The sequence below is a fragment of the Corvus cornix genome, chromosome 4, assembly GCF_000738735.6.
Source record: "Corvus cornix cornix isolate S_Up_H32 chromosome 4, ASM73873v5, whole genome shotgun sequence".
Taxonomy (NCBI): domain Eukaryota; kingdom Metazoa; phylum Chordata; class Aves; order Passeriformes; family Corvidae; genus Corvus; species Corvus cornix.
The window spans coordinates 72728369-72751706 of record NC_046334.1 but is presented as its reverse complement, the minus strand read 5'-3'; the positions used below and the strand labels follow the sequence as shown (position 1 = coordinate 72751706).

General features: G+C 48.5%; 1 protein-coding gene across 1 annotated transcript in view; it reads right to left on the bottom strand.

Annotated features, from left to right (window-relative positions):
• LOC104697650 (GDNF family receptor alpha-4) overlaps nt 1-23338 on the bottom strand; it is a 68221-nt gene that overhangs the window by 4833 nt on the left and 40050 nt on the right. Inside the window, exons 2-7 of the mRNA XM_039551308.1 lie at nt 13224-13502; nt 10122-10202; nt 6454-6799; nt 3277-3386; nt 1756-1890; nt 1387-1544 (exon numbers count right to left, since the gene is read on the bottom strand). Of these exons, the coding sequence (XP_039407242.1) occupies nt 1387-1544; nt 1756-1890; nt 3277-3386; nt 6454-6799; nt 10122-10202; nt 13224-13502 (1109 nt within the window). The remainder of the gene's footprint in view (nt 1-1386; nt 1545-1755; nt 1891-3276; nt 3387-6453; nt 6800-10121; nt 10203-13223; nt 13503-23338) is intronic.

Genomic DNA, 23338 nt, shown 5'->3' with positions numbered 1-23338 from the left:
ATGGTGCTGGGAGACATTTCAACAGCTTTCTCCCTCACATCCAGAGGTGAATGGGATCTGGATGTGAAGTTGAGTCCAAAGTCAAGACCCAAATCTCCGGTTTCTCTTGCAGTGTCAGCAGGGATCATGCTCCAGCAGCACTCACACCTCAGTGGAGGGATGTGCTGCTGCCACGAGGAGGTTGGAGATGCAGTAGGGCCATCCCTTACTGCAGCTGCTTTTTCCAGCTTCCCACTTGCTGTTGGGAATACTGTCCTGGCCACAGATGGTTCACAGCTTCTCCATCACTTCCGGGATGAAGTTCTCCGTGCTAGATCTGGACCTGAGGCCACTACTTGGATTTCTCTAAGGTCTGGGGAGCAGAGACTTGAGGCAAATCCTCCAGATTTCTTGGGTCCCAAGCATATGGCCTGGTGAAGGTATCCCTGTGCTCTGCAGCAGTGCCACCAGTGCCCTGGAGAGCAGTGAGGGAACCTGAGGCCACTTTTCTCCACCTCCCAACCTGCTGCTCTGTGAAAACAGGGTGGGGAGAGGTGAATCGGGTATTTTCCCAGCAAAAGAAACAGTGATAAGCCTTAAAATAACCTGCATTTGGAAGCTCTCTGAAGGTATCAGCCAGCCCCGTGCAAAGCCCACGCTCAGTCCTTGGAGTCTAGTTAAAACTGACAGCTTCTGTAACCTGAATGTTCCGCAAATGAGGGTCACTGTTAATTATTCAATAGTAAAATAATTGAATCTGAAAATTACTCTGGTGGGTGGCAAGTCAAGGTCATTTTGTTTTATTTAAAAATAAAATATTTAATGCCTTTCACAGCCATCATCAGTAAATGAACCTGTTATTTGTTTGAAAATAATTTCAATTTAATATTATTTTGATAGTAATAATTTGCTGATGAACAGAATCTTTCCTTTCAAATTTTCCAAAGCTTCGCAAACCTTAGTTAAACCGCTGCATTATGACCTCTAGAATCCTCCTCCAACAAGGGAGGAACTCATGGCCTGGGAAGCCGAAATGCTTGTCTGAAGCTGAACTGATGCTCTGAAGGAGGGTGAGGAGCCAAGCCACTGGTCCTGGCTGAAAACCCCATGGATTTCCCAGTACTTCTAAATGAACCATAGCTCTCAATAATGGGAAGGGAAGGGAAGGGAAGGGAAGGGAAGGGAAGGGAAGGGAAGGGAAGGGAAGGCAAGGCAAGGCAAGGCAAGGCAAGGCAAGGCAAGGCAAGGCAAGGCAAGGCAAGGGTAGATCAGGCCTCCAGGAGGGGGAGGGTAGGTTGACTGTCTGCATGTGACTGAAATGATACAGGTGGAAGAAGGAGCTAAGGAGGCTGCAGGAGACACAGACATGGCCAAACATCTCTCCGGGCCAGGCCCACCCTCTCCTACCTTGGTGGGCTGGAGGTGCTCAAAGTTGTTCTCTCTGAGGGTTGCCACAGCTCTGTTGGCATTTCGCTCCTGCTTGTACATCTGTGTGGTGGGGGGGATGGACGGGGCCACAGCTGTGTTCAGGTGAGTCCCGTTGCCAAAGGCCTGAATGGCATTTTCTTTGTGTGGGAAAGAGAGGGAGAAAAGGATTGTCAGGGCAGGGGGAAGCATCCCTTTCCCAGCCTCTTTCTCTGCATCACCCAAATGGATGCCTGAGGCTCTTCGGTAACACGGAGCTGGACACCGACAGACCCTAGAGGACCATGGCATCTCCATGCCCCCATCCACAAGAAGCCTCACTAGCATGCAGCAGTGCCTACAGACACTTACGGAGACAGATGTTGTTGGTGAAGAGGTGCAGGAAGCTCTCACACTCTTCCTGCCGGTTCCCACTGGCGTTGCAGGTGCACCAGGGAGCTATGCTGGACGTTGAGTTGTCGATGTAGTTGGGGGTGATGGGGCTGCCTGCCGGGACCGACGGACAAGTGTTACCGCAGGGCTGGAACTTTGGGAAGGGTCGGTGACATCCCTTTGTGCTGCTCTCCTGGGATACTCTGCCTCAGCCGAGCCCCTCCATGACAGCAGCAAAACCCTTCCAGTGCTGATGTCATGGGTCCAGTTTGCTCCCAGAGAGGAGAAGAGGAGCAGTCACAACCCTTTTGGTCACACCAGCACCACCAAAGCCTTCAGTCAATTATGAAGTGCTATCAGCCCAAGGAATGGGCAGTTTCTGGGAATTCAGGTTCCCTAATAACATTCAGAGAATCCTGGAATGGTTTGGGTTGGAAGGGACCTTAAAGTCCGTCAAGTCCCACCCCCTGCTATGGGCAAGGACACTTTCCACTATCCCAGGCTGCTCCAAGCCCTGTCCAACCTGGCCTTGGACACTGCCAGGGATGGGGAAGACACAGCTGCTCTGGGCACCCTGTGCCAGGGCCTCAGCACTCCCACAGCCAGGAACTCCTTCTCAGTATCCCATCCATCCCTGCCCGCTGGCAGTGGGAAGCCATTCCCTGTGTCCTGTCCCTCCAGGTCCTTGTCCCAAGTCCCTCTCCAACTCTCTTGGAGCCATTTTAGGCCCTGGAAGGAGCTCTAAGTTCTTCCTGAAGCCTTTTATTCTCCAGGCTGAGCATTCAAAAACTGTATGTGAATGTGCGTAAAGGCTTTCACGCCGTCATTGAAAAAGCCAATCTCAATCTCCAGAATGAAAGATTAAAACAGAATGAAATGTTGGCCCAAAAATGTCAGTCTATCTCATCCATCAGGATAGACCTGATCCAAAGGCCATTGGCACTTCCCTTTGGACTCTTGTCTGTGCCTGTGCCAACTGCTGCCAGCTGGGCTCTGCAGCATCTGAAACCCAAATGTGACACCCTTCAAAGTCAGAAAAATGGCAGTGGACGGTGATTTCCAGTGGCATCACTGGTGATGGCATCAGGGAATCCCTGGCAGAGCAGACACCCTGGGACAGCCCATCTAATTCCACCAGAGAGAGAAGCTCGAATCTTGCAGCAGTCCATGGTTTTTCTCCCTCCACTGCAGGCATCCTAAAGTTACCCCACACTCATGGCTTAGTGACATCACTGAAGGGAGAAAGACCAGCGCCAGCTTGGATATGGCTTGGAGCAACCTGGCAACCTGGTCTTGTGAAAGGTGTCCCTGCCCATGGCAGGGGGTTGGATGAGATGGGCTTTACAGGTCCCTTCCCAACCAAACCATGACTCTACGATGCCCCTGAGATCTCAGCTCTCCACCTACTGTCCTCATAGTGAGAGGTGACATTTCCCACCCAGAGGAGACATTTCCCACCCAAACGGGGAAGGAGCCCATGGCAAGGAGGCAGGCTCTTACCGATGATGCCGGTGTAGGCCAGCAGACAAGCAGCGTAGCTGTCCCTGCGGCAGCCGCTCGCAGCCTGCGGGGACGGCTGGCAGTTGAACTGGAATTCTGCATAGCGTGACCTGATGGAGCCAGAGCACAAAATAGGACATATTACCACAGGTAACTGGGGCCAAAGGGGATATAACAGCACACTTGTGGTGTTCACAGAAGGGAACACGTTTGCAAAATGCTGCTGTAGGTGTTGTTCAAACAGTTTGAACAAACGTCCTTTTACAATCCCCTGCACACCCCAGCAGACCCAGGAGGAGGTTCTGAACAGGTTCTGCAGTTAATGTTTTACAGGCTTCCTTCAGGACTGCAAGAAAGGTCCAGTCTTGGAAGAAATGTTTGTTTTCTGTTGTGTGAGGTTGGTTTTTGAGAGAAGAGCTCTTACCAGGAAGGAAATCAGTCCGTGTTGCCATTTTCTATCTTTTGCATAACAGCTTTGCCTAAAGACCCCAACCTTCCTTTTTAGTCTGATTTGATGAAACAGAGAATTGCTCTGGTCCAGTTTCTCTCTCTAAAGACTCTAAATATAGCTGAGATCATCTCAGATCAAGGGAAATGTCCAAAGGTTCAGATATGAAATGTTCTACCCACCACCACAGCCTCTGCTGCAGATGCCCATTCTCAGGAGAAGGACTCTGTGGAGCCTGTGGAGCAGGCAAATCATTCTGCCAACCAGTTATTTGCCACGTAATTCTTTAGGCATGAGTCAGCTCTTGGCACATGGTGGTGTTTGGAGATTGTAGGATATCTGAGACATCAACACAGGGCTTTCAGGCAGGACATAGTAACAGCTGGAGATCCAGATCCATCTCAACATTCATTCTGTGGCCAGGTAGGAAGGGATTTCACATGGCATTTGAGCTGCTTAGGAAACTCACGCAAGCCCCAGCACTGACAACACTTGAAGGGAGGGCTCTTTCTGTGACAACCTGCACTGTAGGAGCTGTGAACTGAAACCTCAAATGCTTACCCTGCCTGGGCAATCTCAGAAAAATGGAGCATGTTGCTCCTCCCAGACATCATCTCTCTTCCAGACACGTTGCTCTTGCTCCTGGTCAGTGTCAGCATTCCAATTTGCACTTTCCAGCCCACTTCTGCCCTACACCCTAGTCTTCTTTTTTTTCTCATCTTGTTCCCATATTTGCCCCATACCAACCCTTTTCTCCTCTAACAGGGACAGGCAAAATCTTCTTTCCCAAAGCTTGGTGCATTATTTAGAGATTTAGAGAAGGGAGATACTGACTGCAGATTTTACATAATCCATATTAGTAGAACCCACCCCTCTGAGCTGGGAAGTTCAAAGGGTTAGAGCTGTGCAGGAGCTGCAGTGCAGACAGGGTGAGACTGGGAGTGTTTCACTCCATTTCTTTATGATTTATTCCCAGCTCTCCTTGTGAATTCTGCACTGCTGGCTTTGACCAGGTCAAATGTCAACCTCTTGCTCCCTCTGTGTCTCTAGAGGATATTTTATATTATATATTCAGAGGCCAAGGGACCAGATAATTAACAGCTGTGCTGCTTGCAGGAAATAGTTTCCAGTCTCCTGGGGAGCAACACTCTCCCCTTTGAACCTCTTTCTCCCCACTGGGCCCTCTTGTCATGTCAGAGAGAGGGCAGTACCCATCCATTTTGGATTCCCTGGGTAGCCAGGGGACAACATCTGAGCAGGGCCTGGTCAGCCCAGGGGCTTTGCATCTTTCAGAGTCTACTTCTGCATAGTTCAGTAGTTCTCTTGCCTCCATGTTTCTGGGGTGCAGAGTGCTGAGGGCATTTGTACTTCTGTGCCTCCAAGAGGATGCTGCTGCTCTCACCTCCCTTTGTGAAAATACGTAATATTTTTATTATGATTAAAAGATGATGTGCTGGTAGGGGATGGCTGCTGGAAGTTTAGCTCAGGAAGTCCCAAACCCCGCAACAATTAGAGACTGGGACAGCACAGGGAGGTGCGTCCTACACTTGTTCTTGTGCTCTTCCCCAGGTGTCTGCTCATGGGGCAGCTGCATTCAGGGCACTGAGCTGGGGCCCCCATGGTGCTGTTATTGTTTAACATCTCTCACTGCCAGGTGGGCTCTGCTCCTGAGAGCTCTGTGTGGATTAACCTTCTGGAATATCAAAGACTTTCTGAGAAACAGGGGGGGTGAAAATAGTACAAATGAAGGAAAAGCTCTGAAGGGGTTCTGCTGTGAGTGTGCACATGGAATGAGTCTGTGTGTGTGTGACTGGGGCTGGATGGAAATAGAGGAGCAAACCAGGCTGGCCACAGACTGTGAGATGGATCTGGAATGACACTGGGACTCTGAGACTCCTGTTGCAATCACCAAAACATAGAATCACCAAATCACAGAATGATTTGCGTTGGAAAAGACCTAAAAATCCTCTTGTTCCACTCTCTGCCATAGGCAGGGACATCTCACACTAGACCAGAGTGCTCCAAGTGCTGTCCAACCTGGCCTTGGACACTTCCAGGACTCCAGGGGCAGCCACAGCTTCTCTGGGCACCCTGTGCCAGGGCCTGCCCACCCTCACAGCCACGAATTCCCAATATCCCATCTAAACCTACCCTCCAGTTTCAAGCCATTCACCCTTGTCCTGTCACTTGCTCTTTCTTGTCCAAAGTCCCTCTCCTGCTCTCTTGTAGGCTCCTTTTAGGTACAGGAAGGTGCTATAAGGTCTCTCCAACACTCAGCCTTGCAGCAGAAGGGTGTGTTTTATACATAAATAGATTAATTTTTCTAATTAAATAAGCAAACAAACAAACATGGTTTTAAGGCCTTCACAAGTGTCTGTGGCTGTCAGGATACCTTGAGTGCTCCTTGAGGATGCTGTGGGCTAGGGAAGAGAGACAGTGAGGCAGATGGATTGGTGAAAGTAGCTGTAAGGACCCCTCCCCCATATTCCTGCTTAGCCTGCACCTTCCTGGAACTGTTTCCATAGCAGGTCTTTCTCTAGGACCAAAGCCAAAAAATCCATAGAAAATGTCTAAAAAGCTTCAGCATGATCAACTCGCATCTTCTGTCCATTAACATGTTCTGTAGGACACAAGGACATGCTCACGGGAAGGGGCCACCGAGGCACTGACCCGTCAGCGCGTTGTGGTGGGATGGTGCACCCTGGGAGGACCCTGCAGGTGAACATTACCTGCAGACGTAGTTTTCCCGGCAGGAATCCAGAGGCGCCAGGCAGTTGGGCTTGTCCTTGGCCTCGTAGGAGCAGGCGGGGACGATGGTCTGCCGCCGCCGCTCGGCACAGGCCGTGTCGTCGCAGGGGCAGAAGAGCAGCTCGTGGGTGTACTCCGGGGGCACGCGGTCGAAGAACTTGCGCAGAGCCTTGTGGCACTTGGAGCGGTTGCAGGTGTCGGCCCGGGCCAGGCGCCGGATGCAGAAGGAGACGTACTCCGTCCGCAGCCGCTGGCACATCTCATCCACGTTGCAGGCTTTGGCGGCGTCCAGACACCGGTTCACCTGCGTCACCTCGTTCTCAGAGCCTGTGGGACACGGTGAGGTGGTTTTGCGCTGACCTCCCTGGCAGCAGCACCAGCCCTGAGACCTTCATCCCCACCCTGCTCCCATCCATGGCCACCTCGGTGAGACCACACCTGCTCCAGGAAGGCAGCGGCCAGGGTGAGGTGTAGGTTTGCTCTCTGTGTCCTGGTAGGACCAGATCCCCTTTCCATACTCATGTTTTCCCAAGTGCCACAGTCACATACCAGACTTCACGCCTCAGAGATCACTTCGCCAAGTTTGTATATTTAATAAAATGAATTTTGCTTTAATCTGGGCACCTGGTAACACTTTACTAATGCAAATTAACCAGCCTGAGGCCTGGAAGACAGCAGGCATTAGAAAGTGCATCTACCTATGGCTATGAGTGGATCCACTCGGGCGCTGGGATCTCCATTAGTGAACCTTCTGTTTCCACAAGTTGCTCAAGATCAAAGACTGAGTCAGTGGCAAAGCTGGGTCTCTGATACATGCATGGCCTGCACTAATTCCTGGCACCTCAGACTCCCTGTGGCGGGCAGTGAGTTCCTTTAGGCCTCTGGAGGGTCATGTCTGGCCTTGGCAGCAGCTCTGTTTGTTCACCCCAGGATCTGCCCAGCTGAGAGAGACCTGTCTGGGTAGCAGTGTGCCCCATCCAGACCAGTCCGACCCAGTATCCCCATGTCCTAAGTAGTGACAGTGCCTTCACAGGGTGGGGTCAGAGGTACCATCCAGCCCCTGGCACCTGATGCTGCCTGCATGTGAGCGCACGTGGGTCTCTCCCCACACCCTTTGCAGGGTCACCCTTCGCCGACTTCAGCAAAATCACTCTGCATTTCCACCCTCCTAAACAGGAGGAGAAAGAATGTCTCAGTCTGGGTGGGAGAGCAGAGGTGTGCTGTGGGATGCAGGGAAGGTGGAGGAAACCTGCAGCAAGGGGAAAGGTCAGGAAAATGAAGCAAAAACTGTAGTAATGGATGAGAAAAACAGCATCTTCAGTGGGAAAGGAAGGAACTCAGGAGTTTATATGCCAAGAACTTTGTCTGTAAATAGGGGGAAAAGAAGAGGGAAAGGTATTTGTCTAACACTGGTTGTAGGGCTCCTTCAAAGGTGGATGGGGGTCTGTTTTATAGACGGGAAAAATGCTACAGAGTCCCTTCAGGCATCAGTGGAAACATCAGACTGTGTCTGATCGAACACATAAGACAAGGGTCCTTCAAACTTGAGAGAGAAAATGAATTTGAAGCTGGTTTTCACCTCTCTGAATTAAAATCATGACCTGCAGCACACCAGAAGGACTTTCTCCCCAGCAGAGAAAGATTTTTCCACTGAGGAAAAAACCCCAGAATGATAAATTCCCAATGCAGAGTCAAGCCCTATCTTTGACTGGGAGTTAAAACCAGCCAGTCACTGCTGACAAGTATTAAACACTGACAGTCTCCCTGAGCACTTCAGAGCTGGCTGCCCTCCTTTATATCCCTGACTTTATCAGATGCTCCTTCTTCCAGCATTTATTTTTCCCCTCCTGTTGCCCCCGCTGCTTACAGTGAGCTGGAAGTCAAATTCCAAGTTTTTCAGTTATTTTATGATGGGTGAAAGTTTTGCTTGGTGCATCCCCATCACTAAATACTTCCTTTTAGAAGTGCCCAGAGATGAATATTGTCAGAGCATTGGTTTATGCTGGGGAGCTGCCAGCTAACATATAGGAAACAGTTACTTGGAAGGGTTTCATTACCCATTCAGCCAATAAATCACAGGGAACATGCTGGATTTTCTCCTCTTCCCACGCAACACCAGCGGATGTGCTTTTTAAATCACTGCTACAATCAGAGTGGAGGGATCCATTTGTATAGTTTTGATAGTGGCCACATATTGTTTTTGTAAGATTTGGTTTAATGTACCTGTTGCTTTCACTTGGCCTATGGTCACAGAGGTGTCTGAGGTTTCAACAAGTTCTTGGGATTTCTTTTTGGTAGATTTGAAAGAGGGTCCTTTGTCAGTGTTGACCATATGACCCTGGACACTGGACAGGCAGAAGGCAGCAGGTCGTAAGTTATGTTATAGAAGATTTTGATTAGTATAAACAGAGACAGAAGGGTTATGAAATTTTGTGTCCCTAAGTGGATGCCAAGTCCTCTGAAGAATCCCTGCTGATCTCGGCCCATTCGCTTTGCTGCACAACCATTTCAACTTGCTTTAAAACCTGAGAGTGTGCTAACCATGCATAAAAATCCCCATCCCTAGATTTCCCCATGCTCTGAAGCTTTCTAGGACTCAGCAGAAGGGGAAAAACTCCAGTAAAGAAAACCATGACCCAGCAAACAAAATTCCCCGTCCACATGCTGATGTGCCAGGTGGAGCCAGTAAGAGCGAGGTCAGGGAGCACCTCCCCTCCCCTCTGCTCCAGTTGTCCAGGGCTGGTGGGTTAATTTGCTCCTGGACATTCTCACCCAACAAGTGCCTGGCCATGGTGGGGACTGCACATTCACCAGCTGCAGGGATATGCTGCTCCTTCCTCGCTCGGGTGCACTCCAGCTGTGGCTGTGACCGCAGAGCAAGGCGCACATTTGGAAAAGCTGTTTGGGCACATCTGCCAGAGACACAGGAGAAGCACATTACCTGCTCCCAGACAGGCAGATTGGTAAACCTTCCCCAGGCTGTGGTGCATAGGCTGGCTGCGGTGGCAGCCGTGCCACTGGTGATGGACGGGTTACTGGCGGCCACACTGACCCTTGAACTGCTGAGCCCTCGGGGAGTTAAAAGGTGTCAGGCAGCTCTGCTCAGCTGTTAACAGGATTATGATGTGGAGCAGAACATGGCTCTGGGTCCTGAGGTCGCCCTCAGGGCAGGTGGGTAAAGGCTGTGGCTGGCATCAACACATAGGTTGAGTTATTGACCTTTTTTCCTGTGGAGTTGGCTCCTGTGACTGATGTGGAAGCACCTTCTCAAACCTAACAACACCCAAGCAGCTCCTGTTTGATGAGGTGTTTGCATGGAACAGATCATCCACCTGCTATGGAGAATGAGTCTGCCTGGGATGGGTCATTGGAAGGGGCCTTTGTACCACATCTTTAAGTCCCAGTCCTTCATGGTAACACTGACATCAAACACCCAAAAGACAAAAATCACAAGTGGCTTTTCCCAGAGCATGTAACAGTTTAGCAGAGGAATCAGAGGCAACTCCTTGGAAAAACAATTGACAGACCTGATCCATGCAGTGCTCACAAGGGAGCACAAAGGATTTCCCTGTCTGTAGTGCTTGACCCCAGAGCCAGCTCCCTCCCTCCCTACACCAGGAGGTGTAAGAGCATCGTCCCACGCACCTACCTGCAGTGATGGATGCCAGCCGGACGTAATCAAAGCCCCTGATGAACGGCTCATAAGGGGAACTCTCCAGAACATTCATGCCTGGGGAGAAGAGAGAAATTGGTGAGAAGGCAGATGAGGCTCCTGAGGGATGGCTGAGATGCACAAGGTTCAACATCTGCAGCGAAGGATTGTTTGGTGGGTCCAAGGGGACTGTGCTGTAAAGGCCACAAGTAAATGGACACTCAGAGCCATGGGAACAGGTATGGGCACATCCTTGGAGATGGGAATAGAATGTAACTGGCTTTTAAAAACAGATCTCAGTTTTGGAGTCAGGCAGTCTGTCACGGAACTGTTGAGTTGCAACTCTCTGTAGCTCAAGCCCTGCAGCACTCCACAGGCATTGCCAGAGAGGACACTAGGCTGTACCACAGGCTCCTGCTCATGGGCAGAGTTCAGACCACCAGCCCCCTACATACACAGGGCTTCCATCACCATTACTGCTGTTTCCCCCAAGTCCCTTCCTGGGTCAAAGGTCCTCAGCTCTTTTTAGGACACAGACAGGGCAGTGCACAGGGTTATGTGCGTGACAACACACTCCATATCTACTGTCATCTCTCCCTTTCTCCTTGCCAACAGACTTTTCTTACTTGGCATAGAGCTAATGACCCACAGCTCCTGCAGAAACTTCCTTTCTTAGTTTTTAAGTCTCTGGGAAGCTGATTTTATTCAGCTGGTGCTTCCCTTTCATCTGTGCAATGGTCTGTAATGCCCCATCATCTTGATGGATACCATGGAATATTATGGGAGCAAACAGCTCAGTATCTGTTGGTTTTTTTATTAGACATTTAGATGGATGTGGACAGCAGCAGCAGATGTACTGGCTGGGATAAAAGGACTATCCCCCCTCACGCTCCGGGCATATGCTGGCCTCCAGCTGTGGGCAGGAAGAAATGGCTCCCAGTGTCCACAGCCCTGTGCAATTACCACAGGTGCATTACAGGGCAGCTTTACACCTTCATTGAAATCTCTAACATCGTTACTGACTGGAGAGGGGCCCATTTGTATTTTCCAGCATAGCAGTTTTACGTTCTGATGATAAAGCACCTTATCAGAGAATTGTTATCCAGTTGTCATCATGTTATTGTGCCTCTAAATGGGAAGGTGGCTAAACTCGGGTGTGCTCAAGAGAAGCTGAGTAAATAGTGTGCTTTGTAAATTCCCTGAGCACGCACTTCCACAATTGCTTTTGCAAGAGGGCTTCTAGGAAGCTTTTTGCAGCCTCCTGGGTATGTCTGATTGAGAAACAAAGCTTTACACAGACCGTGTGGATTGGCTTCCCTTATCGGTCAATTAAACATGTGTAAGGACTCTGAAACATGTGACTGCTATGAAATATATCCCCCTGGGGAAATTAAGGCAAGGAAATCAAGAGTTTGGTGTGTGAATCTGCATTGCAAATGAAGTCAGTTGTTTGCAAAAGTGTGGGGCTCAGGACATGAGAGTGGAGAAGTGGAGTAGAGTTGTTGGCAGCCTCCAAGAACAGCCCTCTCCCAGTCATTCCCAAGGTGGAAGTCCCAAGCCACTGGGCAGGGAGTCCATCCAGCACCAAACTCCTATTCTGCATCTGGAGAGCTACAGCTGGCCCCATCTGCTCTCAGCACTCCTTGCCAGCCTCTCTCTCCTCTTCCTTCTAGTGGAAGGTGTCCCTGCCCATGGCAGGGGCTTGGAACTGGATGGTCTTTCACATCCCTTCCAACATAAACCCACCCTCTGTGTCCCAGAGCTGGACATCCTCACGACAGCAGTGTCCTACAGAGCCATGTCACAGGTGACCTGTTTCCAAAGTCTGAGCTTGAAGGTCAGCTGGGAAGGAGTTGTGATGCCGCTCACTGAGCTGAATGGAGAAGCTGGATTGCCACCTCTTCCCCAGGCTTCACTTCAATGGAAACAAATCTGGCACATAATTATGGGAAAGACCAGATACTGGAGAGTGCTGAGCTCTTGTATCTCCCCAGTCCGTTCACAGCACCATGCTCTGCACCCTGCCAGCTGTGGCACCTGAAAGCTTCCCAGGAACTTGATCAACCAGCTTCCATCCTGGCAAGCCTGTGCACTGTAGTCTCCATCCTCTTTGTTTTGCTTGGCCTTTTGGCCTGTGGTCTCACCCCTGCACTTTTCCTTTCAGGTTTCAGCCAGCAGTGTTTTATTAATCTATTTCACAGCCCATGGCTGGAAGGGTCTGTTTTATTCCACATTTTAATTTTCATGGTGCATAAAATACTCACCAGCCTGACAAGGAAGAGTTATGGCCACTGAGGTGCAATTTTATGGTGACTCTTAAAAAACGTCAAAATCCAAACTTACTGAATACTGGCTCTGGGAACACTTTAAGTTCCAACTCGATGTCACCAGCCCCAAATCTTCACTAACCCAAAGACACTGGTGCATTTGAGACATTCTAAGAGAGTGATTTTTTTGACGTTCGGGCTGTTTTTCCTCAATGCCTGTGCTTTATGTAGTGTTTCTATAAAATCTATGGTGTTCATGGTCTTGGTTAACATACATAGATGAAAAATATGCTGTGTATTTCTCCAGCAAAAGATCTCAATGTATATTGGATATGTCCTAAAAGAGAGGTTGGGTTAAAAAGAAAAAGAAGGAGGCATCTCAGGTTTTCAGGACTGCTTTCCCCAAAATGTCAAATACCATGGGGATCAACAGCATCATCGCATCTCCTGAGTTGGAAGGGGCCCACAGGGACCCTCAAGTCCAACTCCTGGCCCTACACAGGACACCCCAACAATCCCACTCTGTGCCTGACAGTATTATCCAAACACTCCTGGAGCTCTGGCAGCCCCAGAGCCGTGCCCATTCCCTGGGGAGCCCGGGCAGTGCCCAGCACCCTCTGGGGGAAGAACCTTTCCCTGATACCCAACTCAACCTCCTCCAACACAGCTTCATGCGGTTCCCTTGGGTCCTATCAGTATGTCTTGAGACAGAACAGGATAACACAGCAGTATTTTGAAGCAATTTCAGAGCTGGGGAGCTCTGTAGAAAGGCCCACGAGCAATTCCCTTTTAGGAAGATCAATCAGAAATTTTTCTGACCCATTCTACTGACCTTCCATCAGCGTGTGGTGGATGCTCCAGTAGACACTCAAGCAGTGCTTCTCCTTTTTCATGCCCCGCTTGCACTTGCAGCCGTAGAGCTGGCTGGAGAGCAGGGCCGTCACGGTGCTCCGGCACTGGCTCTTGGCGTCGGGGCCCAGCTTGTTGGCGCCATTGCCCGCGATGCACTGCCGGAGCGTCCGGAACTTGGCGCTGCATACGGGGTCGTTGGTGCAGGACTCGCCTGCTTGCAGGCAGTCCCTGCTCGAGCCGACAGCTTCTGCCATGCCTTCTGCAAGGAAACCGGAGAGGAGCTGTCAGGGTCATGGAGCAAGCCCAGGTGGGAAATCGACTGTGTCTCCCACAATCTCCTTCTTCTAGGTTGCCCAGAGAAGTTGTGGATGCCCCATTCCTGGAAGTGTTCAGGGCCAGGTTGGATGGAGCTCTGAGCAACCTGGCACAGTGGAAGGTGTCCCTGCCCATGGCAGAGGGGTGGAACCAGATGACCTTTGAGGTCCCTTCCAAGCCAAAGCCATTCCATGGTTCTATGACAGGACCAGCCTGGTAGCAGGATTATAAGTGACAGAAACTTGATCAGTTCCTGGTGATTGATTTTCCCTTCTTGAAGCACAAAAATATTTTCAAAGTCTTTCTTCCCCAGCTCTCTCCCTTATTTCTGCCTTCCAAATTTAACAGTAGCCCAATGCTATGGAGACCCTGGCCTCTGCTCCTTGAACATGATTTAACTGTGCCTACACCTTCCTGGAGCTATAAATGGCTCTGTGTGGGTGTTTTGACATGTAGTCAGCCCACATGTGTCCCAGGAGTTGGCCCTTGTTCACTGCCACCACCTCCCCAGGACTCCCACTGCTTCAGTCTTGGCTTTTTCCAAGCTTTTGTAAATTCTCTTCAGAGTTCCTTTACCAACACAAAATTCTCTGTTCCCCATTTGGGAGGAGGATGTTACTGCTACATGTACACCAATAAATTAGTTCATCAGGGCTCGGTGGTGCTGTGCCCCAGGGCCCGGAGCAGACCAATCCTGTGTTATTTATTGCTCTTCCTCGCTAAAGCAGCCTGGACACATCCAGACTGACTCCTGGGGTGTGCTCACCCCAAGGCTCATGGCTGCACCGCTGTTCCTGGCAAAGGGCAGGGCCAGCGGCTCAGCAGGACATGGTTGTGTGACACCCAGGTGGCAGAGAGGTGACAGGGTCAGGACAAGGCGAATCTCACCCCTTCCAGCTGGTGTGATGCTCTGGAGCGTTTGACATAGGTCAGGCATGACTACACCATGGCTTGGGAGAGTGAGGAAGAGGCAAACCTGGTTTATGGAAGGGGAGAATCAGTTCCAGTGCCCGTACAGTAATTTTGGATCCTGCTGTACTATAAAAACAGAAACTGCTGTCATGACCTTGAAGAAGAACTTCTCAAATACTTCCCAAAGGAACTCTCTGTCTCTAACATAACTTGTCTTCCCTTTGGACAGGAACCAGAAGGCTAAGGATAGAAAAGACCATCTGTTTTTGACTCCCTCCAGTGTCTGCTTCTATTGAGACCCACCTTGGAGGATATTAGAAAATCCTGCTTCCTGAGAAAAATGTGAGTCCCTGATCTCCATCCCTGAGGGCTTCATGAAATCTCTGCTTTCTCCAAGACTCTGCTGATCTCTTCATAAAGTCCCCTTTTCTGCCTTCCAACTGCTACCTCTCCTTAATTTCTGCACGTCCCAGTTCAGCACTCGAGCGCAGTATATCCATTTCAGTTCCCTCAGCAGCCACAGTGTGTTTGCTAAGAAGAAGCTGCCTCCGTTGCTCTTGATTAGAGTAGAAAGTAGCAGCTGGAGTTCAGATACTTCAATTTTGTTTATTACAAACTTTGGGTGAACCCACCAGGAGGTTTCCTCCTGAAATATCCCAATGGAATCTCAAATGAAAAACCTTTCATCTAACTGCAGACTATTTCGAAGTGCCTCATGGCCAACGTCAAGTTTTCAGGTATTTCAAATCTCACACCATCTCAAATTTGAGTTCTCCTGCCCTGATTTATTCATAGACCTGGTTTATTTAGCACTCAAGGCTTGTTTGGATCTGCCAGACGTGGAGAGAGAAATTATTTCCAATATGTAGGAAACTCTGCCTTGGGCTGTCATATACTGAAGAACTTCGAACATGGGGAACCAGTTTCCTTGAAATATCATTTGGGCAATTTGCAATTTCACTGAGATCCATAAAATGAGCTAGAGAACATATCTGAGCAGAATCCATAGGAATAAAGAAAAAAGTACTTGGCTTATTTTACTCTGGCTTTCTCCAAAGGATCTCCTCTGAATGAGGATAAAGCCCAGCAGGTTGCATTCTAGAAGAGATGACTTTGTCAGTGTCCTGTCAGCTGCTAGAAAAGTAGGTTAAAATAGAAATTATGGCCTTCCTTCCCTTTCTCCGCTACATGAATTGCAGAAGATACTCCCCCAGGATGGTTATAAACACAACCAGCGTGTAAAAGCTGTAAAACACTTTGGGACCTCACTTTAAATAAATCAAACAGATTGACCATTTGAGAGATTTTCCTGCAAAATTTTAAGTAAATATATCCTCAAACAGAGCCTTGCTTCATAGAACAAAGGCCAGGGGTGAATATTTACGGCCCAAACCCACACCATAAAACACCCCCATTCAGACTTTATGACAGAGGTGCTTGAAGCCACTTGGAGTGTCACGAATGACCCGTTCTGTAATTGTGTCACTTAAAAACCAAATCATTCAGGGGCTTTTATTGTTAGCGATGTCTTTGCAACTGAGACAACATAACACCACGTTTTTCTCCTCACACTGCCCCTGAGAGAGTAATTTTATGCAACATTAAGACAGCACCTCTTAGGGAAAAAAATCTCCGTGACTTATAAAATTGATGGTGCTTCCTAACAGGCAGGGACAAGAGCAATATTAGGACTTCTCTCCCAAAGATGGGAGTGGCCTTTCTGGTTTTGCCTTCAAAAATAGTTCCTTGCAGGCTTTGTGCCGCAGGATTTTCCTCCTCCTTGACTGACCAGGGAATTGGGATACGCACCGAGCTGTGTGTGGCTTGGGCTTTCTGTGCCTCTGCTTTTCTGACAGCAGCCCTTCCAGCTCCCTCTGCTCCCTTTAAAAGGCCATTTGTCTGGAGTTTTATCCCTCACTCGCTGCTAATTTCACGCTGTTTACGGTGGGCAGATGGAGTAATGAGTTTATTTTCACATCCTGTTTGTAGCTGTGCTCCACATCTGTTTCTGCTCACTCTTATCTCAGTGCCATTTACCCAGAGTTACTCCTAAAGTGTGGGAGTAAGAGAAAAACCTGTCTCTTCCCATTTTAACAGACCCTCAGTTCTTCTCATACAGGTGTCTCAAAGTGCATTTTGCTGACCAAGCAGGGCTGACTCTCCTCCAAGGAGATAATTTCCTTTCTCAAGGAAGTGCAGCTGTGCCTGGGGTACAGCAGTGTGAAGGTGATTCCGTGGGGGCTGGAAACAGGGAATAAAATGCCTGGAGAGCACCAACGTGGAGTCCTCTCTCCCTTTCTTACTCAACCAATACTTGGTGTTTAGGAGGAACCACACCAGTTCCATCTGGGGCTCTGGGATACATCCCCCTCCCCTGCAGTTTATATTTGAATTAGGTGTGAATCTTTTTACACTCCTGATTTGAGGGGCTGGAGAATGTCCAGAGAAGGGCAATGAAGCTGGGGAAGGGTGTAGACAGTAAGTCCTATGAAGAGTGGCTGAGGGAGCTGGAAAGGGGCTGAGCCTGGAGCAAAGGAGGCTCAGGGGGGACCTTGTGGCTCTGCACAAGTCCCTGACAGGAGGGGGCAGCCGGGGGGGTCGGGCTCTGCTCCCAGGGAACAGGGACAGGAGGAGAGGGAACGGCCTCAGGCTGGGCCAGGGGAGGCTCAGGGTGGACAGCAGCAGGAATTTCTCCATGGAAAGGGTGCTCAGGCATTGGAAGGGGATGCCCAGGGAGGCAGTGGAGGTGTCCCATCTCTGGAGGTGTCCAAGGAATGCCTGGATGTGGCACTCAGTGCTCTGGCCTGGGTGACAAGGTGGAGATCAGTCACGGGATGGACTCGATGGTCTTGGAGGTCTTTTCCAACCTCAATGACTCCATGATTCTGTGATTCACACACAGTTCTACAGAGTGCTAAACACTTTATTTCCATGACAAGCTGTTGACCCCAAAGCATTTGGTGTTTGCTTTTACAATATTTGCAGCTAATAGGAGAATAATCACCCAAAACCTCAAAGAAAGCAACAGGAGTGGTTTATTACCCTTCTAGGTTAGCCTTGTTTTGCCTGCAAAGGTGGATGGTTGTCTTTACAGAAACACAGAAGATTTGGGTTGAAAGGGACCTGGAAGCCCCTCCAGTTCCCTCCACCAGACCAGGTTGCTCCAAGCCCTGCCCAGCCTGGCCTTTGTGCCAGAGCTGGTTTCCCAGCCAGTACACAAGCCATGTAAATGGCTGGGAGAGGACACTGCAAGGAGTACTTGCATTCTGTGATGGTGTGAGACACCGGCAGAAACATGGGCACAAGACCATCCTGCTGTGCTCAGCTGGTGGGAATGGCCACCACAGGACAATCCTCACAGCCCGGGTCAGATTAAACCGAACACTAAACTTAAAATTAAATCCAACTAAATGTTGGTACTTGCTGATAGGCAACTGTCTGATACATAGAACATTTAAACTTCCCCGGAGCTGTCAGAAACAAGCTATTACAAACAGTTGTCCTGGAGTGAAAATTGATGGGAAATATTCCCAGTAGAAGAAATATGAAGAAATATTCCCAGTATTTCCCAAATATCCATAAACCAATAGTTATGCGTGAATGGGCCCAGGTGGTTAATGCAGGTGGCCTCTGCAAAACCTTGTTTAAACTGTGTTTTCATGTCATGATTTTATAGCCAAATGCTCAGGATCACACAAGGAACAAACTCTCGTACAGCTCAAATGTCACGTCTCATTTGCTGCTGAAACACCTGCAGAGCAGCCCCAGCGGACACCTCTGCCACACCTACGCTCCTTCCCCCAGCCTGCTTGAGAACAGCCCTCCCAAGAGATCCCACATGCCTTGTCCAGAACTTAGAGCTGTCACCTGGATTTTGTAGTGCCCAGAAACCTCCCTTGGGATGCCATTCTCCATGCAAGGAAAAGTTTCCTTCCCTTCCACCTGTCTTGCCCCAATCTTAGTGCATGTTCCATGCTCCAACACCATGACCACTCTGAGGGCTGCCCCAGTGTTAACTCAGAGCAGCTCACCTGAAGAGGACACCACCACTCATTGCTGACAGTCCTCTGTGGACTTCCATGGTTTTACAAACACAACACACACATAATGAGATCCCACACTGCAAACTGATCTTTTCCTAGCGATCCTTCCCAGCCAGCACTGGGGTGGCGGAATTTGCTGAGAGCATCTCAGGAATGTAAAGTCTGAGGGTGTTAAAGCAATACTGGAAAGTTCAGGCCAATGACGTGCTGCGTGTCTCGAGCAGGCATTAAAAATGTGCTGCCTGACTCTTTGTAGTTCTCCAGTTCTGACCTGTCTCCCCTTGCTTCCACGTTGTGAGCAATCTTTTGTCTGTATTTGATCGGTGCCTCCACACGGGACCTTACAGGTACTGAGGAGATACAAATAAACACAGTAACACTCACTGAGTATCTCCTTCTCCTCTAATCACTGATCCATGTAGAAGATAACCAACTCGCTGTATGGACTCAAACCCAGAAGAAAACATTCCTCTGATCTATCTTGCTGTTTATCACAGATTTATACATGACAAGTTGTATCATGTCTCCATTACCCTTAAGGAGAACAGAATTGATCATGAAAACCCTCATGATGACTTGGGGTGAAGTCTCCCTAGATATCATTACTCTCCTACACTAACACATCCTTTTTGACAAGGCTTCAGCCTTTGTTTTCTAAAGATGCCTCTGGAATGCCCCATCCCGCTGGACTGACTCAGCCAGACTAATCACCAAATCAGCTATAAACAGTATTCTTATGAAAAGGGGATGAAGATCAGACCATCACGCTCAGTGCCCGGCCTGGTTGCAAATAGCTGTGTATCTATTCTAGATAAGTTTAATCCATCAGACCAGGAAGAAGGCTTAGAACTTTTGAGGAACCATGAAGGCCCAAAGTGGATACAAGATATTCTGAAATACTGGGTATCTGAAACACAGATCACACAACTAGCTGCAAGTTTTGGCAGAGAAAATGATCCATGTCACGTTCATTCCTTGCTGAAATTTGGCGACACCATGATATTGGTGTATTGGGAAGCTTCAGTCCCTGATTTCTGCTGGAACAGAGGTTCTCCCATTCCCAAAGCTGGGCAGTTATACCACACAGGGTGAATGGGGTTTGTGATCACCAGGATCTTGACATTGGTGCCTAAAAATTAAGCATCCCATGCTGTGGGGTAACTGGTGGTCTCTGGATATCAGTTCCTCGTATGTCAAATTGAGACCATGTCTAGCAGAGAGCAGTAAGGACAACTGAGGTCTCAAGGGCCAGAGGTGATCTTTAAGTACTTAGAGAAGATATATAAGACTGTAAGTTCCACCTAAATTTGACTTTAAAATGTCCTGGCCAATGGTAAAGACACAAAGATTCTCTGCAGAGGCTGAGCAAAACAAACTCAGAACCAGGACAGCTCCTTTTTTGGTCTAACTCTGCCTGGGTCTGCTCAATCACATCACCTTGTGATCTTCTTTCCCATCTCTGACCTGTCATGTTCCTCATCCAGAGATGTCCCCATGTGCTGGGCAGGGCTCAGACATGTCCCTATTCACCTGAAAGATGATGGTGAGCAAGAGGTTTGTTCCCTTGTCTTTCTGTGGCTTCAAGTCTAATATTTCACCTGCATACAGAATCATAGAACCATTTAGGTTGGAGAAGCCCTTTAAGATCACCAAGTTCAACCATTCCCCCTGCACTGCCAAGGCCACCACTGACCCATGTCGTCAAGTGCCACATCAGCTGGATTTGTCACACACAAGGGAAATCAGAATTCCAAGTCCTAGATATAAGCCTAAGGTAAGGAACACGCAGAAGGATGTAAGTCTAAGGTAAGGAGCACTCTGCAGATGTCAGAAGCATGGGAAAAGGGGGCTTGGTCATGTGCAGAGGCATGCAAAGACAAATGGAGGTCTCTACATGGGGAAATTGGGATAACCAAGGAGCAATTTAAGCAAAGCCGTATTTGTGCTATCAGCAACATGCTGGACACTCACAACAGCCTCCCCCACTGAGGCTGTATGTTCAAGCTCCTGACCAGTGATTGCCGTGGGGCTGATTTTCCAGTCTTTAGAGGAAAGAAAGTGCTGTGTGCTGCAGCTCCTGGTACAGCATGTCCCTGGTGCTCCAAAGGGCTGCCTTGCTCAAGGCAGAGCAGCGATAATTGAATATTCTTTAACTGCAGTCACTGAAATCCCCGAAAAGCTCAGTGGTGTGTGGGGTTCCTCAACAGTCCACACCTGGAGCAAGATTTATCTTTAAAAGAAAAGTTTCACTGGCCGATATTGTGATTGGATACTGGAACACATGCTGCTGACACGTTCTCTTGGTCTCTTTCCTAGACCAACCTCATCATTAAACCCTTTGCATCTTCTCCTTTTACAAGCAAAAATTCTTCTCATGTTGCAGTTTATGCTCATCTGCCACTAAAGCAGCATTCAGGGGTCATCAGCCACAGAGTCTGAAGTAACTGAGCTCCTCAAATATCATTTGATTTTGTACATGTACTTTTATTTCTCTATCTGTGCATCAAGACAAGCTCAGCTTCCCAGCCCAGATTTGGAGAAGCAAGGCAGTCTAATTCTCATCTTTTTGAGCAAAATTTCAGCTAACAACACCCAATGCCTTAAAGGCAGTCTGCTTAAGTCCAGCAGAGTGAGATTCAGATCTTTCTCAGTGCCTGTAATGGCTTTATACACATATAAAATTAAATACCTGAGATTTTTTTAGCTCCCTTAGCTCCAGTTTGCTTCAAACCATTTGACAGAAGAGTTCTGGCTCTCACCAACTCTTCAAAATCTTGCAAACTCCTATTAATTAACTGCGCACTGATGTAAAAAATGACCGCTCTGGAAGCCCATATGTGCCACATAAAGGTTTATTGTTTCCTACAGGGTAGCCTAATGTAAGAGTCTCTAATAATGCAGTCTCAGAGTACCATGGACCATTCACAGGTCTACCACATCTGACCCAACACCATTGGTTTTTGTCTCCAAGGCAGAAACTCTTGACAATTTCCACATATCCATTTCCTCCCTGTGTCCACTTGTGGCCACTGCAGTAGATTTTTCATGATCTCACAGATTCCACAGAACCCCTCAGGGCTGTTGCACTGACACTGCTAATTCTTGCATCTGTACACTGTGCTGTCAGTTACAGAAAGCTCTGATCTGGATTGATATGCAGCTCCCAAACCTCCTTCCAGTGACACTGTTAATGGCTTTCTGCACTGTCTTCTCTTTTGCCACAGCTTCCAGAGGTTTATTCCCGACAATGTTCGAGATTAGAGGAATCTCCTCCACCAGATTTGCACGGCCTGTGCTGCTCTCCACACAGCATTCAAGCCTCAAACACTCCCAGGACAGTGCCTGCTCTCAGCTCTTGTTTTCCTGGTTTACACTACTCAAACTCTATGGATGCAGCTGGAAAATTAAAGCTGAACACCCTCCTGTCTTCTCACAGGTGAATGAGCCATTTCTTTAGGAACAGTGAAACTGGGGTCAATTTTTTTGTTGAGATCCATTTGCCCTACCTGAATATTTTTCCTTAACATCTCCTGCAGCAAAGGCATCCCTCTATACATGAAGCTGCTTTTTGCAGAGTGTTTGAGAAAACAATTACACCAAAGTGCACAGGAGTTCTGTCACACTGTCCTGAGCCATTCACAGGGGGATTTACTGGCCAGGTGGTTGATCTTTGGGTGAAATATTCAAGATCAGGTTGGATGGGGCTCTGAGCAGTGGGATCTAGTGGAAGATGTCCCTGCTCATTGCAGGGAGCTGCACAGATGACCTTTAAAGGCCTCTTCAAAACCCAGACTATTCTCTGATTGTCTGCCACAGCTTGCCCAAACTCAGGTGCTTGCTTTCCTCTCTTTGGCTGGCAAAACTCCCTGATGAAGCTGGCACTCCTGTTTCACTTGGAATCCTCCAGCACAACATCCCAGAAAGAACAGTCATCTCATTTCATTCTGGGAGCCAAACCCTGCAAATCTTTCTTAGCTGTCAAAGCAGCATTTCTGTAATCACATGGCTTTGGCCAGAGTCTATGTATCAGACTCATCAATTCACTTACACTTTCTCCCAAATATCCCACATTTCTGATTTTAAATTCAATTTCTCTTGCCATGCCCCATTTTTTGACCCTTTTGCTGCCCTCTCCCCCACCCTCCAGTCATGTGGATTACAATGTCCTTATTTCTTTCAAATAATTCCTGCATTTTCCTGTAAAAAACCTTAGGAGCAAGTTAAAAACCAGAGGGAAATTTTCATAAGGAACATGTCCCATCAGGGGCATTGGAAATGCAGACCTGTGAAGTCTTCTTGGTTAGGGCAATTTGCAAAGACCCACAAGGGGCAGATCACAGCATGAAAAAACCCACATCTCCAGCCATTGTCTTCAAAATATCTCCCCTGGTACACAAGGGAAAATATTTTCTCTGAATATTCCTACTGAGTGTTTGGGATCTAATCTCAGTCTGAGGGACTTGTTCTTCTTTCCTGCTGCTCCCAGGGGCAGGCATATTGCAGTGACTTCTGTTTTAAAAAATTATTTTCAGTGCTTGCAGATAGCCCAGACTTCTGCCTTGTGAACAGAGGAGCATTTCTGGAGGCTGAAGCACTGAGGGTTTAGGATCTGACAGCACAGATTCCTATGCCTTGCTCACCAGTGCCATTAAAAACATCTCAACACTGCTTTATTTTCGCTCTTTTTTTTTTTTTTAATTTTCAATCAGATTCCTCTTTTTAATGGCCCCACGCGTAAGTCAAACCTCACCTATCACTTAGCTGTGACCCACCCCCACTGCTGAGGTATCTTATTTTCAGTTTATTGAAGTTTTAGCCTAAGGTA